A 20,674-nucleotide genomic window follows, 5' to 3' on the forward strand; every position below is an offset into this window, starting at 1 on the left:
AGTTAGAGGCTCCCCTAGAATAGCACCCTCCGGGAATATTAAATGGCTGATATCACAAAGTTGATAACACGAGCAAAATTTCTGCACCAATCCTTATCTTTCAACATGGAGTTTCCAACAAGGGAGCTTCCTCAGCTTTCTTTTAGTTGCAAATCTTTGTTATCCATAATATTTGTTCAATATCAGTGCAAAAAAAAAGAATAATGGCAAAAAAAAAGAAATATGCCTCATTTTTTTGAGAATACTTGGTAATATATACATCTAGTAGTAGTTTCTATATTTAAAATATTGTATTCATGAAGTCAATCTGCTTTTCTGGTTTTCGGTTAGAAGGAGATAATATAATATTAGAACCCCTGGAACATATTTTACCAAGACCTATAAAATTTATTCTTTTATTTATTAATTTTTATAAAACAAAATAATTTCTCACAAAAGTTATAAATCCATATAAAACCAACCAGAAGAGTGATTTAAGATTTCCCTCAAAGTACAGTGTATTATCCACATAGCTAAATTTCAGGGATCATTTATTTTATTTTATTAAGCATTAGGAGCAAGGTTTATTTACTCTTAAAGTGGAGGGACCTAGAAATCTCAACAATGCTTTAAAAGGGGCAGTTAATAGAGAAGCTGAGTGGATGAAACATGATACAACAGGTGTTTGCTAATCTCCCAAAACAGGTGAGAAGCTCCAGCCCTCAGATAATCCCATTAAATTTTGTAAGTCAAAAGCTTGTAATGCAATGAAGAAAGCCAGGGAAGGAGTAAGTTGTTCTGATTTTTAATTGGTGTCGACTGACCTCATCTCCTAGATTGGGCCAATATTATTTAAATCCCACAATGCACTCTTCACATAAAGCAATACTATTTCCTACAACAGAATGTAGAGGAAGAACTGAGGTGATATTCAGTACATTCTCTCCACATATCTTCCTATTAAAGCATGTTAACTCTCCATATCAAGATATTTTTACTGTCAGATGAATCCTAGAATGAAACATAAAACAAGTTGGCATATAACATGGAAGTAGATCATTGTGTGGGTACCACATCTCATCACAAGGCATTCACACACACACAGCAGCCTCATAGATCAAATTTACCACGTACGCTGTGGGATGCGCACAAAATAGGCTTTCAGAGTTCTTCTCGGGCTAAAATAAGACATGCTAAATAACCAAGGGCTTGTCACCCACAATACTCCGACACTCAGTAAATCAGTCATTGCATCCCGCAAGTAGTTACTGCAGACAGCTGCATAGATATTCCAAGTGCACTTTTTATAAACTTTTAAATTATATCAGCTGCTGTCCAAGAGCCTGAGTGATTAGTGTGGTAAATGATGCCTCGGGACATTTCAGTATAATGTGGTCCCTGTAACAGAATGACAGCATGAGTCACAGCTTAAGAGGACGTGGAAAGGAAGGAAGAGCAAAATCATCCAAAGGAAACTTGATTCTGGGTGTTGGCAGACCACAGGGGAAAATGAACACATTTTTCCTTTCTCTTCCCAGTCCCCACCTTGTGCCTCTGGTCATTCTATCAGTGTTACATGGCTTCTAGGTACTCGGAGGAGATAGAACTACTTTAGAGTAAAAGTGCGACAGATTTTTTTATGAGTCATGGCATCCATCAGAAGGTGACAAGAGATAGAAAGGAATACAAGCAGAGTTGCAGAGGAGAATCAGGGATGTTCGATTAAAATAAACAGCTGCCTCAAGAGTTACAAAAGAGTGCCGGAAAAATTCTGCCAAATGCTGTAGACGTGTACTTCCCAATATAGCAACTGATAATTGCACATGGCCATCAAGTGCTTGGAGTCCAAACTGAAATATGCCATAGGTATAAAACACATATTGGATCCCATAGACAATGAAACATTTCATGAAAACTGACAGTATTTCATGACTTGTTGAAATAGTATTTTGGATATGTTTTATTAAATAAAATCTATTACTACCTTTCACTTTTTAAGTGGCTTTTCACTTTTTAAATCACTACTAGAATATTTGAAATCACATGTGGGTTGCACTATATTTTTATTGGATGGTTCTGTTATTCAAGGATGTCAGAATATCCATACACATTAAATGTAAATTTAAGAACTTAGTTTGAATTAAGAGAAACTTAAAATAGCAGAAGCAGAAGAGTAATAGAAGGAGATGTCAGCTGGTAAGCAGTTATGGACCACAGAGTGGGGTAGAGAAGGAAGGTCTAAATGATCCTTTCAAAGCAATTCCTTGGCTGAGTTCATTGCGCAAGCCCAGGAAGTAGGATTCAGGGAAAGCAGAGGAGACAAAAGGATTTCTCCTTTTCCTGATCTCCTCCCTTTATCTGATTAGATTTGACATGAACCTTTTGTTCATACAGGGAACTGAAGCTGCAAAAGACAATGCAATAGTGCACCAGGTTGAGTGGGAAGGCTGGAAGAGAATGTTACTGAAGATACTAACTTTGAATAAAGAAGAACTAGTTTTTATTTGTTGGTCCTTTTACCCCTACTCCTGCTGGGCGAGAAGAGTGAAGACAGAGAAGTCGATCCGACCTTCCCAGAAAGGTGGCAGGGTCCACTCTGGACAGCCTACAGTGTCACCTCATCCAATCTTTACATCCTTCCTGTGATGGAGACATTTGCCTTTTCAGCAAATGAGGAAACAGAAACACAGGTTAAGTAACTTGCCTGAGCTCACAAAACTAACAAGAAAAAAATACCGGAATGAGGGGATAGTAATGTCATTATCAGAATTTATGCCTTCCAATCCAGTAGATTTGTGTTTCTTTCTCATATCCATTTGCAGAAGCAAAGACTCCTGAAGAAGTGGTTCCCATTTCTCTATGTTTATGAATAGTTGTAAAAACCCAATGCGAGACTCTAGTTATGGAACCTAATTCTAACATGGATGTGGGTCCTATATATAATCAGGCTGCTACAGAAATGCTGCACCACGGAGGACAATGAAAGTATGGGTCGGGCTCATCAAGAAGACCAGTTACAGGCAGAGGGGACAGTAAACAAAGGCTGCCTCTGGTCAGCTCCCAAACAATCCACACCAAAGACAAGACTAGAACATGGGCAACGCAAGCAACAGAAAATGCTCTTTGGTGGTCACAGATAAACAACTCGGGCTGACAGGAGGGTGAAGCCACACATCAGACTGCCAGTAACCACTGCTGTTTCTTTTTCTTGTAATTTGTCCTAAGATCTAAGATGGGATCTTGTTTTCTGATCATTATTTAAAACTATTCTGGAGGAAGCAAGCTAGCAATAAGCAATTCAAGCCACCTTAAAAGAAATGCTTAAGGGAAGATGGTAATCTCTTCAAATTACTTTCATTTTCATTTCCACACGCAGAGCACTTCTCGTCAAATAACCAATCACTATTAGAGTTCAAAAAAATAAAAAGAATAGGCATCAGTTATTTATCGTTTTAGCTGGAGACTTTTTGGCAGTCTTTCTTCCAGTGACCAAAATTGCACACACCTACTAAAGTGTTTTCAATTACATGTACTGATAAACACAGGTCCCATTGTCCACTTTGATTTTGAAAAGATATTCGTATTATAGAAAATATTTTAGTACCCATAGTGTAGACTTTTCTTTTTTTTTTTTTTAATAGCAGATCAACCAGTTCTCTTATTTTATGAGGCAATCCAGGCAACTGTTTTCTGTATTTAACCAGGCAGTCACTAGAACTCCAGGATTCGTTTCCTTCATTAGGTGATAATGTATACTAGAAAAGGCACAAAAACCATGTTGCTCAGATTTGTACCTAAAGATTGGGAGCAGGGGAGCTGGAAGAATCATTGCAATTCAGCTGAGCTGTTTGGCTTCAAGCTGCCTCCATACCTAAAGTTTCCTCCATACCTGGCAGGTGATAACCTAACTAGACATACAAACAAACGGTGACCCATTCTTACAAGAGGCTGAGTCTCAGTCAGTCACCAGGGGCCAGCCAGCTGTTTGAACCCTGTCCAAAGAAGCCAGATGTGAGCCGTCCCCCTTCCAGCTCTCTGGGCCTCACTTAAGTTTTCTGCATGTCACTTCTTTTGTAGCAGCATAAATACAACCTGTCCGTGTGGACATTCTGACCATCTTTTGTCTGGAACTGCTGCCTGATTCTGGAATCACAAATAAATGCAACTAAAAGCTGCAAAACTGGATTTGTCATTAATACTATTTTTTAACACTGCTAAAAAATAAAGATTAAGGGGGGTGGAGGTTTAGCTCAGTGGCATAAGCGCCTGCCTTGCAAGCAGGCAGTCGTGAGTTCAATCCCCGGTACCAATAAAAAGGAAAAAGACAAAAAAAAAAAAAAACTATAGATTAAGTTTTTGTTTCTTGATAAAGTTTAGGACTGATTTAATTTCTTGCCTATTATTATTTGAGCTTAGCCTCAGAGATTTGAGAAAGATAGTGTTCATGATAGTCTTTTGAAGAATTTGAGAGCCCTCCTTAAATTACTGAGGTCCATTAGAAGGTATTACTGTCTCCCCAAACTATGAAGCCCAGGATTTCTGATTGATGGATAGTAGGAAACTGAAAATACATTGTTGTATTTTCTATACATGGCCTCACAGATGGTCTTTCTCCCTGTCTAGAATTATATTAGGTATTCAAATATTTCTATTTGCATTATATAATTGTATTAACATAATTTGTGTATCACTATTATGTACTTGTAGTAATAGAATTTCTTTCCTACCATCTATATTATAAGAAAAATGTCACTGAACCCTTCCCTCCCCAACTCTGCCCTCAATTCTTACTTGTGTTTAGACAGGCTCCTTAATTCCAGCTCCTTGATGGCAGAAAGCAGTTCAATCCAATGGATAAAATTGGTACTACAGTGAAAATCGCCAGATCTAAACCTTTATTATTAGCATTACCTTCAACTCACTGAGGGGAATTCACCCAGCAGTAGAACGTCTTTGAGGCATTTTTTCTTTTATCTATTTTTTAGGATAAAATACAGAATTTTGCACTTTCTTGTCTGTTCATTTCTCTCTCTCTCTCTCTCTCTCTCTCTCTCTCTCTCTCTCTCTCTCTCTCTCTCTCTCCTCTTTCTTTCTGTTATGTTGCCAAAGATATCTGAGGGATGGCTTTTGCAGTGTTACTTAGAATTCCATAAGAGGCCTGGAAATCTAGTCAATTGTATTCACTGCGTATCTGAGGTAAAGAGAGACAGACAGACAGGCATTAGCAGTGGGACCAAAGTCTGATATTTTCGCACCACCATCCCAGTTCCTAAATCATGCAATTTAGTGGATTTGATTTAGAAGCTTTGGTTTAAACCCTTGCCTGTTAGAAGAAATGAGAGCCAGAAACTAAGGAGGTTGTCATCCATTTTAGTGTGCCATTTATTTTGTCTGCTTATGAGTCTCCCTATAAAAATGTACTAAAAGTAATTTGGCCTTTGTTTTGTCTTTAGAGCTGTAAAAGTAGGGGAAGGAGAGAAAGAGCCCCTTTCCGTGGCTAGTTTGGGGTGGTGGCAGTGCTGATGAGGAAAGGAAAGCCAATTATCCCGGCACCAAGGTGGGGTGACAGAGTTCGGGGAAGGGAAAGGGGATGCACAGGCAGCCCAGGGCGTGGCAGATGGCTCAAGCTGCTGCAGCTAATTCTGTCACACGACCAGTGTGAAGAGTGGCAGCAATGCTGAGCCTTCCGAAGGGAACACACACATCACTTCTGAGAAGGAATTCAGCCACTGTATGTGTCTTAAATCCTCCTTTGCAACTGATTCATGAGTTTAGATAATTAAAATGTTAAGCTGCCATTCAAATGAACAGTATAGCATCACCCCTTATCCACAGCAGATATGTCCTAAGACGTAGTGGATGCTTGAAGCCACAGGTAGTACCAAACTGTATATGTAGGTTTTGTCTACTAATATGTATAATGAAGTTTAACTTATAAAGTAGGTACCAAAGGAGAGAAAAACCACAATAACTAATAATAAAATAGAACTGGGCTAGAGATGTAGCACTCTGGTAGAGTGCTTGTCTAATACTTTCAAGGCCCTGAGTTTGACTGGGGCATCAGAAAAAAAACAGAGCTATAATAATAATTTCCTGCAATAAAAGTTATTTAAACATTTTTCTGGAATTTTCTATTTAAAACTTGTGGACAACTAAAAGAATAGAAAAGGAAACCTCAAAGAAGAAGGGAAACTACAGACATGACAAGTTAAATTTCATGAAAAAATACTCAACTATAGTAAGTATAGATGAGCTAACAAAAATAGCTAAAAGGTTAAGACATTTAGGGAGGGTACAGTTTATTTTTAACTGTCTTGCAGAGAAAGCTGTTGAATAAGCTAGGCTGAGCCATGAAGTGGGATTTATTCTTATCCATCAGAACACTGTGGGACACTCAGAATGTCTGGAGGTTTAGAGAATGTTTGTGGGATCCAGTTAACATGTTAAGATTTTATGCCATTGATCATCTAGAGGGAATTCCTCATTACTATCTGTGATCTGCAGTTCCATTGAAAGCAATATGGATTACATGCATTCTAAGTCATAAAGCTGTGTACTACATTCAAAACTTTATTAAGATACTTTCTGTTTCCTGTTGGTATGCCACAGAAAGAATTCTAGAGGTAGCCTATGTGCTAAGATGAAAATTCAGTGGTAGATTTTATTACACAAATGACTGGAAAATTATTTATGACTATTGATGGACCAAACTATTGGATCTGCAGTATCACCCAGATAACACTACCGTTATTTTGGTTTTAAACCAGACAATATTTGCGAATCACATTCAAAACAAGATTTAAAAAAAAAAAAAACGAACTTCAACATTTCATAGGTTTCTCATTTATTTAAGGTGGTCAAAAATTCAAGTTCTAAATTCTAGTTAGAAAGTGTCAGCATGTCCCAAAGAATATATTCACTTGCATACACAATTTTACAGGTACAAGACTAGTGTCCTGCGATTGTGCTTATATCGGTCATCATTTTAATTATGTCTATGTGAGATATCATCTTAATTGCATATTGACAGAGAATGTACTGCACAAATAGGATGTATGTTGCACTTGAATTACAAACTACAAAATTTTCCAAATGTGAATTATTATAATTCCCCCACCACTAAAAATGCATATCTTATATTGTTATATGATCTGTGTGACAAAAAGGTTTTCTGCTGTCATGTCTTAATTCTTCTAGATGTCCTGACACTATCTCATACAAAGAAGGCATGAATAACTTAGTTTTATATATTTGCTTGTCTCACTTATGTCTGATTGAAGCAATTGAGAAAAATTACATTCATAAATCTTCTTGTCAAGATAATTAATTATGCACGCAATACTCCAAGCTGCTCCTGATTTTCATTAACAAAGCAGATTATCTGCAAAATAAGATACTGTGAGAGCTGCAAGGGGCAGCAGCTCATCTTTCAATGCAAAACAAGTGCATACTTTTACATCTGAAAACAAGGGTAAAGAAAAAACATCCTATGATCATGTGGGCTAGACTATCACATGCCAATTAAGATAGAAAGATCTGTGGCTTTCCTTAATTTCTTCTGCAGATATCTTAAGTCTAAAGTTGCTCTCATGCTGGTCATTTAATTTCCTTTTCAAAAGAAAATTAGCTGGCCTTTTCAAAAGCATTAGGCCACACGCACTCACAAACTGAGAAGCTCTAACTATATTTTTCAAATGGCCCGTATGAGATTTGATTCATCAGATATTCAGACATCCACATTATTATTCATCAGTGGTCTTTGTTCTAATTCCTCCCTTAATTTTCACGTTTTCTTAAGTAGTTAAAATGACTGACAGCTAATGTTTTATCTATATAAAATTCGACAGCACCTATGCTCCCTCAAAACAGGTACAGAACTGACAAAAAGTTTTTACCTTCCAATGAAGTATGGCTCCATAATGCTCCAGGCTATTAGGCAGAACAACCAGAGATGCCCACCATAGAATATAAACTGCTAACAGGCTCACATTTGTCCCTGCTGCTAAACACTATAACTACATCAGCAGTAGAGGTATAAAAGAAAATATCAAAGGAAACTTAAAAACTCAGGTAAGAGGATTTTGCTTACACCTGCTACATTTAAAAATACTTTCTAGTTCACATAATTATCAACACTTTAAATATTAATTGCTATTTATAACATTGAGAAACTACAGAACCTTTACTTCCTTGTCAATAAAATATTACTGAAATTGGATTATATACTATTCAAATAAGAGAACAGTACATAGCCATTAAAATTACTTAGTCTACTTTGACACAAGAATATGTCTATGATTTGTTCAGTTCAAGCCAGGTTGCAATACAATATGGAGAGGTGGATTCCAATTATTTTTGTTAATTCATTTGTTTCTTTAATAAATGTGTGTGCACTTGGGTAATAAATGTGCTTTGGGGCCCATGCTTGAATAAAAGCCTGACAAGTGACAGTATGCCAAAATGCTAGTGCAATCATCAGAGTGTACAGCAACCTCCACATTTCTAACAAATTATTATTATTAACTCACAAGCAAGAAGAAGAAATGATCTTTTTTGTGTGTTTTACGTCATTAATCAAGTGCCTATTGAGCAAGTATGGCTGTTAATATTATAAAAGTGACTCATTTGATCATATCCTGTGAATGCAAATCATGAAATTGGCCTTCAATTTAAGACCAAGCTTTACATGAGTGCATGGTGGAGATTATTTGCAAAATAAGATGCTGTTAGAGATGAAAAGAAGGGCAGTAGGAATGAGACAGCATGTAATATGTTGGGTCTTCTCTGTCCTTCTCAGATAAGATGAAAAAAGCAGTTACTATGTGCCAAGAACTGTCCTGTGCACTTGACATATAATAACTTATTTTATCATCTTAATAACATTTGAATGTAAGTACTACTATAATATACATCATTAGAGAAAACTGAGCCTCAGAAAATTTAAATAATCACTCAGTAACTCAATGGCTAAGTGATGGAGGCAAGACTAAAATGCAACTGATAGTCTGGTCCCAGAATCTGTGCTCTTACAAGCACAAAAGGACAATTATTATTATTAATTACTCCAGGGCTCACACTGCTGTTAGCAGGCGAAAATGTAACATGGGTCTCTAAGGGCCTAGAGAGTACATAGGAGGAAATTACTAGCTTATGTGTTGATAGCTCATATTAAAAATAGTATTAATTTTTATTGTTATAATTAATTTTAGTTCAAGGAAAGTTAAGAAAAGAGTTGAAATGTATAACATCATTAATGCTAAGCCCTGGGGGGAAAGGCTCTGTGCTGGGTGAGAGAGGAGTTTCAAGGTTTAAAAAGGAAGCAGATTTCGAGGAAGCCAGTATATATATTGCACTGTGTGACTTTTTTATTTCATTTACAACTGTTCTAAAAGGTGAAGTCAATTTTTAAAACATAACCTACTATTAAAAAAGAAGAAGAAAAATGAGTTCTTTTAAGTTAGAGAACCGATCAACTGTCTTATAATAGCTTACTTTACTTATTAACAAACATTTTCAGGTTTCCAGACTTGACAAAATGTCTAGATTTCTCTTGACTCTCCTGAAGAGTCATGTGTTTTTCTTTTCTTTTTAACTGTGGTGGATTCGAGTGGATGTTATGGCCACAGTCATGGGAGGCAAAACGCTATCTTAAAAATAAGTAAAACTGACTACATTCTTTCTCATGGTTGGCAAATCTTTTCTGTGTTTGGGAAGCCTGTTGGATGAGCCTTTTCTTTGGTGAGAAAAGGTCTCTGTGTTAGTGTGAATACATGAGGTTGAGGATTAAAGGAGATAATCTCCTCTGTTTGATAACACAACAGGAGTGTTAGTGTATTCATGAAAGCAACAGAGGCAGAGGTTTGGGCTTGTGAATGCAAGAACAAAAAGAGACAAGTGAGTTTCTATAAGGGGACAGAAGCTCTGGGAACATGACAGATCAGAATGAAGGGCAGGAAGGGACAGAAAGAGACAGAGAGAAAGGAGTGAGGTATATCAGGCCCACTTACTATGTGAAAGACACTTATTATGTAAAGAACTTCACCAACAGTTGTCTGACAAAGTATTTTATGTTGATTCTTGCCCTGGGCATACGACCCTTTGTTCTGTCACAGTATCTGTAATTGATTGTGTTGGATGATAGTACTTCAGGTAATGAGCACATACAGGTGGGTGAGCACAGGGACCAAACGGTGAGGAAGAAGAGTTGGCAGGTGAAGCCACCCAGAGGCAAGTTAGGGCCTCCACAGTCAAGGCAAAGGTGAGGAAGGCAGAGGTAGCTTAGAAAGTGCCTGCTGACTCAGAGAGGAGCTAAGGAAACATAAGCAAATGAGCACATGCCTGGAGGTGTCTGCATTTGGCTCTCTGCTCTGTACCAACCCTGAGAGCAGCTTAGCTGATTAATAGGAGAGCAATACACGTCAGAATTCACTGTCCTATTTGACTTCTAATAGCACGTATCACCGTTCATGTTTATTTTATAGCTTTGTCATCACATTATAGCAGCGATTCTTGATTGAAGTTAATTTTGCTTCCCAGGGGACACTGGACAATGTCTGGAGACACTTTTATGCCCCACATGAGGGATGTTATACTAGCAGATAGTTGGTGCAGAACAGCTTCCCACAATCGGGAATCACCTAGCAGCAAATGTCAGCAATGGCAAGGTTAAGAAACACATAAAAAATTCATAGAAGAAAAAGACTTTGCCATGTGCCTAGTGCACCCTCCCACACTTATAATATGACCTGGCATACAGAATATATTTAATCATTGCCAGCTCAAACATTAATCATTTAAGTCCATTTTTGGTATCTTGAAACAAGAAAAAGCTTCGTTTCACCTTATCTTTGTTCCCAGCCGTATGTCTGTCCCTCCAGTGTGTATCAGAGAAATCTAAAATATGAAAAGATCTCTTTCCTGGGCATCCAGAACAAAAGAGCTCTCTCCATATCATTTCTATCTAAAGATTAATCTATTCAGATTTGGGCAATGGAAATGTTCTAGTAAATATGTCACCTATTTGAGATGGGGGTTTGCAAAAAGAATTCTGTCCACAGTGGCCCTCAGATGCTTGAAGGGAAGGACTGGGCAAGCACAGTGATGACTTATCAGAGCTGAGTCTTCAGTCAGTTCATGTGTCGCAACCTTCCTGCAGTCACGCCAATCCTGAAAGCTTTCTAATGCCTGAATGTCCAGACATCCACCAATATCATATTTCCTCCTTGGCAACAAAGCAGTCTTCTAAAAACACTGCCTCTGCTCTGAGATCACTGAAATTTAAAATGATATTTGCAGCAATCTAACACAATTCAGTGCCCTGGTGCCTCCAACTTTCCAGAAAACTACAAGTAGCATTTCAGAATTGCAAACAATTGTGCCTCAAAGTAGTGATCTGTGAGAAAGTGAAATGGATAATCCAACAATAAAACCCAGCTATTTTCAAAACCTCTCAGAGACGTTCTCCCATTCAGAAAATCAATATTATACTGAAAGCAAATAAGAAATATTTGAGTTTATATTTGTTCTCACTTGGGGAAACAACATGGCATTTTAAGGAAAGACTTTTGGACCAAAAATGAAAGGATCTGATCATGCCAAACAAGACCTTGTCCCATAGGGATCAGGGCATAGCTGACCCATATAATGAGCAGGTAGCAGAGGGTGATGTACCAGCCCATGCCCACTGGGGTCACCTGGTCTTCTTGTTGGTTCCACAGACACATGTGTAGAACATGAGCCAATTCTTGCCGCTGCTGCTGCAGGTGCTTGTCCAGCTGCCTTCTCCGGTCTTGCAGAAGTTCAAGGAGGCTGTCAATCTTCAGACAACTGCTCCGAGCTCCCTGAACCAGCTCAGAATTCACGTAAGGCCCATCACACTTGAACTGTTCTATGAAGTCAGTGAGTTGTTGACTTTTATTTAAAAGGGCTAGAGATCGTTCTAGGAGTTCTGGAAGAAAATTAGAATAGTGAGATGAGCAAACTGTAACATAGCAATATTCAGATCTTTCATATAATTTAAAACATATGTAAAAAATTCTAGGGGTGATCAAAATACATGGTGCATGTTTAAATTTTTTAGAATATAAACAGCAAAAGACACAACAAAATACTATTTATCTACAACAAAATACTCTCCTATATTTCTAAGACATTCATCCCATTATTTTTGCCACTTTCTAAAGCAGTCCTGAAATACTTTTTCATGAGTCTTCATGAGATTCGATTTTTACAAATGCGATGAACGCTGCTGGCCGGTACCATCCAAGGGAAATACAGGGCTGTAAAACCATACGGTGTGTGCTCATCCTCCTCATTCACCAGATCTGGCATCATGTGACTCTGGGCTTTTCCTTACAGTCAAAATGAACATGAGAGGTAAATATTTTGAATGAATTCAGGACATCCAGGGAGCCACATCAGTGCAACTCAAAAAAGAAGACACTCAAAAAAGAAGACTTCCAGAGCAGCTTCCAAAAGGGGCAAAACAATGGAATAAACATTTGTATAGCCAGGGGGAGTATTTTAAGGGCATAATAGCAATGGTTCTTCCACTGTAACAAAGTTCTAAAAATTTTAAATATTCCCTATATTTCCCAACACACCTTATGCATTAATTTCTGACCAAACATCTTGGCCTAAAATTACTATAGCACCAACTGCCAGCAGCTAGGTATTAAAATTCAGGAATAGCATGACTCTGTATAGGGAATGGAAAGACTGGGACTTTGGCCTGTTTCCCGTCTTTAGTGGTGTGATTCTGGCTATGGCACCTGCTTTCCCCACAGTATTTTACAGCCTGAGGTGACAGGGATAAACGTGAGGTTCAAAGGGAAACACCGGCCCCGGGCAAACAAAACCTCACTGACAGGTGAGCAGGTGCTTAGATGCCAGAGACTATGGCAAGGTGGACAGCACTTGTTCAGTCTAACAGGCCAGCTCTCACTCCTCAGCTTGCCATTCTGAACCTGCTGCCAGCAAGAAGGAAAATGGGGCCATGGTTAATGGGGCTTCCGATTGCTTATGGAGTTATAAACACAGAGTTTTTTAGTGAAAATTTTTAAATGTTTTGTAACTTGTATTTTTAAAAATCCAACAAGATAAAGCAAATTTACCTGTCAAATGGACCATTGATTTATGATCTCTGGAGTGAATTCTGGCAGAATTGAGATTTTTAATACTGAAAATTGAATTAAAACCAAAGGGAAAAAAATTCAAGGGGAAAAGAGCCAAGAACAGAGCCCTGGATATCAGGGCTTGAGGGTCAGTTGCAGGAACAGTTGGGAAATTGTCCACTGCTCACAGGCCAGAAGTGGAAGCCAGGAGGCGTCCATAATGCATCGCTCTCCTGCATCCGAGACTCGTGATTTATTCCCGCTGTTCTGCATCTGCCTACTTCTCTCCATCCTGCTTCTGAAAGCAGTGTCTGCTACCTAGACTCTTACAGCTTCTCCTAGCTGTATCCCCTCTTCAGTCCATTCGCCCATTCTCCACACTTTGACCACAGAAATCCTTTTTAAATATATCACCTCACCCTTGTGCTCCCCCCACACACTTAAAATAATGTTGTCATTGTCTGAAAATGCAAAGGAGAAGTGTTTAATAATTTTGCAGAATTCTTGAGTGGGATAAAATGTATTAGAGGAGAGGGCCTTTGCTCTGTGCTACAACCCCAGCCCTTTTTCTATTCCTTTTATTTTGAGACAGGATCTTGCTGAGTGTCTACACTGGGCTTGAACTCGGAATCCTCCTGCTTCAGCCTCCCCAGACTGCTGGGATTACAAGTATGTTCTGCCTGGAAACTGCTTTTCATTTTTAGGGTAAGAAGCACAGTGGAGATGAGCTAGAGTATGTACCTTATCAAGTATCACATGCTTCAAATGGGCTGCACCAGCCCTAAATCCCAGCCCAGGGATTATTAGTCCTGTTCTTTCTGCTCTGTGGCGCTTTTCAACTTCAGAATTCTAACACAGCAGCTAACTACTGAGCAATGAATCGGCAGAGGGAATTAAGCCACTAGTCAGTGGACCTAGTAGGGAGAATGAGTTAAGCAAATACACTGTAAAAATGAAATAATTTGAAGTAGTTTCCCCCACATGAACTAGATCTGTCCAATAAAATGTTAGGTAGTGGCATCTACAGCAAAAAGGCATGAGTGTGGGCCCTGAGCAATTTGAGTGAGACTCACTGATGAAAGCAAACAAACCACTGAGCCAACCCAGGACTTGACTCAGGGCAGAAAAATTGGAGAACATAAACAGGACAAGAACAGTCAGAGAGAATTTTAAAAATAAGAATAAATCTCCAGAACAAAGAAATAGAGGAAAACATAAATAAGATGAGGAGAGGGACGGGACAAGTTGTTATGGAGAAGTAAAAGAGACAAATGGAGAAGGAAGAGAAGGCAGGTTATAGCGGACCTGTCAACTGGAGAGTTTTAATTTGTTCAGCTGTAGTGTAGTAATCAGGATGACTTATTCTCCTTTTACAAAGTGAGAGATTTTTCCTTTTTATTGTACAACTTGTTATGAACAGCCGCACACACATCCGTGTACACATAGATATGCACACACACACACACACACACACACACACACACACACACACACAGAGGAAGTCCAAGCAGGCAGCAGCATTTCTTCTTATAACTGAATACTCCTACATGTTTCTCTATTCCTCTTGTAACTGCTTTTCACATGTGAGACTTTTCAAATAAGAGAGAAAAGCACCACTTTAGGGGTACTGCAGGCTGATAATGGCTTGGACCAACTACTTTAGCCTCTTGAAATATGTATATAATTGGCCAAACTTTCAATTTGCATTCTGTCCGGTTTTCTGGCCTGGTTTCTACCAAAATAGTATAGCAGGTACCAAGAGGCTACAGCTTCTGGAGTCAGAGCTCACCTGTAGATAACCCAAGGCTGCAATCAGCCAGTTACTGGCTACTATAGTAGCCTCCCTCAGTTCCCCTGCCAGGTCCCATGGCCATTCCAGTCTGTTTCTCACATCTGTCATTTTTATAGTTTACATTTTCCTACCTATTTATTCTATCAGTGAATCACCCAAAATGATGTGATTTTTTTTCTCAGGTGAACTGTCTAGAAATCTTGGCAGTCTTCAAGAACACAAAATCTTTATAGTTCCTTTATTTTAAAGAGTATATACTTCTACATACACAAATGAAAACTTGTTGAAATAATACTTTGTATCATACAGTGGATAGACATGTAATGTTTTCATAGTTTCATTCATTGTATTAAAAATTAATATTGATTTACATTTTATAATAATTCCTATACAGGAGCTGACTGAAAAGATGGTGGATAGATAACAGCAGCTACAGTGGCTCTCTGAGATAGCCAGCTTAGATTCCAGGAATGGTGCAGCATGGGGAGTACCAAGCAGAGGGATATATACCCTGCCGACCCAGGAATAAACTAAGCTGAGAGAAACCAATTGGAAATGCAATCCCAGTGCTATGATTGGAGCAGCTAAAATCTTGGTGCCGCTGCTTGAATTCGCAGATTGAACGTGCTGCCACTGCCGTGCCTGAATTGGCACGGCTGGGATAGCCTGCTAGTTTCAACGCACTGGAGACATGAACACTCTGAGAGCAGGAATCGACAAACCGAACTGAGAACAGAGCTGGCAAGGAACCCTGCATTGACCTGTGGTGAGTAAGAGGAATAAAGATCCTTCATAGACAAAGAGGTTCCAATAGAGGACATTCGGGGAACGGGCAGACTGGCCAGAACAGGGCACTGCAGTGACTTCAGTCACATATTCCCCTCTCAAATGAGATTGGTGGGGAGTGTTTGACCTGGGTGATGCCATGGACTGAGGCCCAATAGGCTAGCCCTAACCAAGTCCCTATGCCTGACAGTGCACCCTAATGCAGAAAGCCTTCAGTGGGTTGACCTGGAGGGGTGGACCCAATATAGGCTTCCCAGGTGTATACCTCCTAGTACACTGCAGTGGATAGGACCAGCTACTCAGCATGCTTTAGACAAACTGAAACTGACAAAGAAAGAAACTGGGCCTCATATATATGCCTGTATGGAAGGAACAAAAAAATATGAGAAGAGGACACAACAAGAAAGGGTCCTCAGTCCCCAATCCTGAGAACACTAATCCAGGAAAGGTAAATGCAAAGAAGAATGAGGACAGAAAACTTGCAATATCAGGCATGGCACCAATAGACATAAAGTGATATCTTCAGGGACTCATATATGAGTTCAACCAAGTAAAGCAAGATATAAATACAAGTTTAACCAAGTAAAGCAAGATATAAATAGAATAATTAAAGAAATGCTAAATGCCTCCCAAGAAAAAACAGATGGTAGAATGGAAGAACAAAAAAAGGGGAGAATTGTTTGATGAAGAAATAAGAGAAAACATAGAATACATGAAGCAGATTCAAAGAGATTACCAGGAAACTAAAAACTTTATTGAAAGCTGAAATAATACCTTGAAAGAAACTAAGGTTAGATTATCTGAACTGGAGGACAGGTTTGTAATGCGAGAACATGAAAGGAAAGACTTCTTAAAAATGACAAGGAAATAAGCAATAACAACACAAAAGCTAGAAGATGACAAGAGGATCTATAATTTAAGAACAAAGAATGTAAATGAAGAAGCAGGGGTCCAAACAAAGGAACTGCAAAGGCTATTCACAGAAATATTAAGGAAAACTTCCCAAACATAGGAAAAGGAAAAGATGCTCAGATGAATGAAGCATACAGAACTCCAACCACCTACAATCAAAACAGAACTACACCCAGGCATATAATAATCAAGATTCCAGAAATCCAAAATAAGAACAGAATATTAAAAGCTGTCAGAAACAAGAAACAAATCATTTACAAGGGAAAACCCATCAGAATTACAGCAGACTTCTCGGCACAAACCATCAAATTGAGAAGAGCATACGACGAAATAATCCAAGCCTTGAAAGGCAATAACCTCCAGCCAAGATTGATATATCCTGCACAATTGTCCCTAGAAATTAATGGAGAAACAAGGTGCTTCCAAGATGAAGAAGAACTGGGGGAATTCGCAACCACCAATCCAACTCTACAGAGAATATTGCAGGACATTCTAAAGAGAGAGAAAAGTACCAGGATTCCAGAAACAGTGGCAGAGAAGCTACAATGAATGGGGCAGAAAGCAAAATGAAGAAGACAAATAGACAACTAATGATGGGAAAAGAGCACAACAGAAATGAGGCAAAGAAGGTTGGATATAATTTCTAATATAGATGGCCTAGATACACTAACTTAAGGGACAAAAGAGAGAACCACAGGCAGAGTGGATCAAGAGGTAGAGTCCACCAAGAAGCTCTTTATAAGAAATATAATTAGCCTGAAGAAGATTATATGGACCAAAATCAAATATGAGAAAATGGAACTTGATATGATAGGGAACCAGAGAGTAATAGGGGTAACTAGACCAGTATTTATGGATAGGTTGAACAGACAGGCTTTGAAAAATGAAGAAATATAACTAGAAATCCAGCCTAGGAGTGAGAAAGTTCAGAAACACTTAGGTAAATAGCAGGTTGCCCCCCTAGTACAAAATTGTGAGTGGTGGAGAAACCCAAAAATACACAGTTCATTCTGAGGGAGTAAAGAGGAGGAATAGTCTTCAAAAAAAAAAAAAAGCAGCAGAAGATATAGCTAATCGTGTATCAGGAATTAAAACCCTTATTATTCGCACTACTCTGCTTGGTTGTAACTTGTTCCATCCTAGTTTGTATACAAGCACTGGATCTGAGGGCACAACTGTCCTGAAGTTATCAGGACATAGCACAGTAGTCATCTTTAATTTTCTATTAACTCAATCAGGATCCCTGTATGACTTATACTGTTGTATCATGACTGATCTTAGTTAAATCTGACTTGTTTGATTGCTGCTTATTATTGACAGATTTTATTCAAAACTGTTAGGTTGCTGGTATCAAGTTGAGGAGTATGGACAACTATACTGAAAATGACAATGATTCACCATGATATCCATTCTTATTTGATTACTACCTGTTTTTGTAGCTCTACATTATCTACAAAGTTGTATTTCTATTAATTCTGTTATGTACTGATATGTTCAATTATACTTTATCTGATGATATAGCCAATTCAGTTGATGATAACAAGAAACAGCACAGTGACCATGGTAGAACTCCTTATACAGCAGATTTATGTCTTCTTAGTTTTGTGGATAGGAATAAGTTTAGTTCTGTCCCAGTATGATCTGTTTCTCCCTCTAACAAAGAAGGGATAGAAGTACATATTAGGACTCATGCTTGTGTAAAATCTATAAACAGCTTATGAGAACTGATCTTATGCCACATGATGAAATAAACAAATACTTCGAAGGAAAGAAAGGGGCACTGCAGGACCCAGTGCTGATTCCAGAGTGTTATGATGTGAAATCCAGCAATATTATTAATCTTTGTTCAGAAGGATTTTAATCTAATAAGTTTTGTTAGCTGTCAACATAAATGAAGATATGGATAAATGCGTACAGGTCTAAGTGCATAGGATTGATAGCCATATTACTTAGCTTTTGTTGGATGTTGAACAGAACTGTTTGCAGTTTCCCTGGTTGAATTCCCATTTATATTTTCCATCTTTGTATCTTGAACAACTATTTGTGGGGTGACAATATGTATACATCAACTAGTGATTTATTACTGTTTATTTCTTTTCTTTGAAACTATGTACTATTTCTGCCCGTTTTCTATTTTGTTTTGTCTTTCTTTAAATAAAAAAAAATTCCTATACAGTTTTCCATAATGATTAAGTATAAATAATCCATTTAAAATAGATTGAGGGATATATAGAAATTAGGAGGATTTGCAGCCTATTAAATAAAATTACCATATTAATACTTCCTAAAAAGTATCAAGGCTATCAGTCTTTGTACGTAGATCTTAGATGAAATCATGGGTGATAATTTCTTCTGAATATATTTTTTAAACATGCCAAATGTTTTTGATGGGATATATTTTTCTTTACCTTAATTATTTTGATTTTCAAGTGTACCCAAATGTAAAGATAACAGTATAAGAGGCCTCCATGAACCTAACATCTCAGCTATATGTGAATATATATGTTACACATGAGGAATGGGAATCATGGTTTTTCCCACCATACACATTTAAAGTATTGTATTCATCAAGAAGAGCACTGAAAAATTAGAAGGTATAGTTGCAATCTAAGTTTAAAATAAAATTTCTCTTCCTTAGTGTCCCTGTATTATCTTGCTTATTGCTTACGTTTTCATTGTTCTCCTATGTCTTACATTAGAATTATATACAAAAGAGAAGGGCGAAACAAAGATGGCAGATAGTTAACAGCTGGCTACAGAGGCTCCCCGAGATAGTCAACTTGGGACTCAACATATACAACCTGGGGAGCCCCAAACAGAGGGAGAGGAATTCTCTCATCCCAAAAAGAAACTAAAGTGAGAAAAACCAATGAAACATACACTCCCGGCCAGCCGTGCCACCTTGCAGCCCTGAGCACCTCTGGGCCGCCAGCGAGACAGGCCATCTCCACACTGCCATGCTCCAGCTGCTGCCATGCTCCAGCTGCCACCTCTGACTCTGTTGCCAGGGGCCCACCGGAGGCTGGGGGAGTGGAGTGACTCAGCATCCACTGGCTGCCCCTGCCACCTTTGCCACCGCTACCTCCACCACCTCCCTGTATCTGGGCCGCGTCCTGTGCATTGAGGCATCGTGGGTGCGGGACCGGACCTGCTGGGATGCATCACTGCCTTTGCACTTGCCACTTGCATGCCTGCGGCACCAGCCTGAACTCTGAGGGGGGGCCCACTGAGCAGGCCCCCACCGCTGGAGCACCCCCAAGGCCCCTGGGCAGGTGAGTGTGTTTTCGCCGCCACCAGGCCCACGACACTGGAGCTCCACAGAACCGCCGCCACAAACAGAGCCCAGAGAATCTGCTCCCGAAAACACCTCTTCAGTCAATAATCAAAAATACAGAACCAGAACTTTCCGGTTTCCTGCCGTGATCAATCAGCTTCAGGGAATTGGACCTACCTGCCTGTGCCCTGAACTCTGGACTGGGTGGCCTGGGGTGAGTGTCCCCACACCGTCCTGAGCCTTTGGGAGGGAGTTTAAGATACCTCAGATAACAGCAAATTGGGGAGGGCAGCAAAACCCCAGTCAGCATGCTTCAGAAAGACACTAAACAATACGGAGAGGGCCTTTTGAAACTTGAAGAGAGATTTATGGTGTGTGATCGTCAAAGAAAAAAATCTCTTAAAAATAACAAGGAACCAGGAAGAAACAATTCAAAGGCTAGAAGTTGACAATAGGATTTATAACTTAAGAATAAAAAATGTGAGCAAAGAAGCAGGAGTAACTACAAATAAACTACAAAGACTATTCACAGATATAAAGGAAAACTTCCCAAGCGTAGGAAAAAGAAATGATATCCAGATAAATGAGGCATACAGAACTCCAGCCACCTACAACCAAAACAGATCTACACCCAGACATATAATAATCAAGATTCCAGAAATCCATCACAATAACAGAATATTAATAGCAGCCAGAGAAAAAAGCAGAATATCTACAACGGAAAAAATTATCAAAATAACAGACTTATCAACACAAACTTTCAAATTGAGAAGAGCCTGGGGGTAAATAGTCCAAGCCCTGAAAGAAAATAACCTCCAA

At 38.8% G+C, this 20,674-nt stretch overlaps 1 protein-coding gene across 3 annotated transcripts in view; it reads right to left on the reverse strand.

Annotated features, from left to right (window-relative positions):
* Positions 1-20,674, reverse strand: part of Ccdc141 (coiled-coil domain containing 141) — a 224,298-nt gene that overhangs the window by 134,843 nt on the left and 68,781 nt on the right. For all 3 annotated transcript variants that reach the window (XM_063259378.1, XM_063259379.1, XM_063259380.1), the window contains one exon: positions 11,673-11,926. In XM_063259378.1, the coding sequence (XP_063115448.1) occupies positions 11,673-11,926 (254 nt within the window). The remainder of the gene's footprint in view (positions 1-11,672; positions 11,927-20,674) is intronic.

The sequence above is a fragment of the Cavia porcellus genome, unplaced genomic scaffold (genome assembly GCF_034190915.1).
Source record: "Cavia porcellus strain 051 isolate PalLab524CR breed Dunkin Hartley unplaced genomic scaffold, mCavPor4.1 scaffold_12, whole genome shotgun sequence".
Lineage (NCBI taxonomy): Eukaryota > Metazoa > Chordata > Mammalia > Rodentia > Caviidae > Cavia > Cavia porcellus.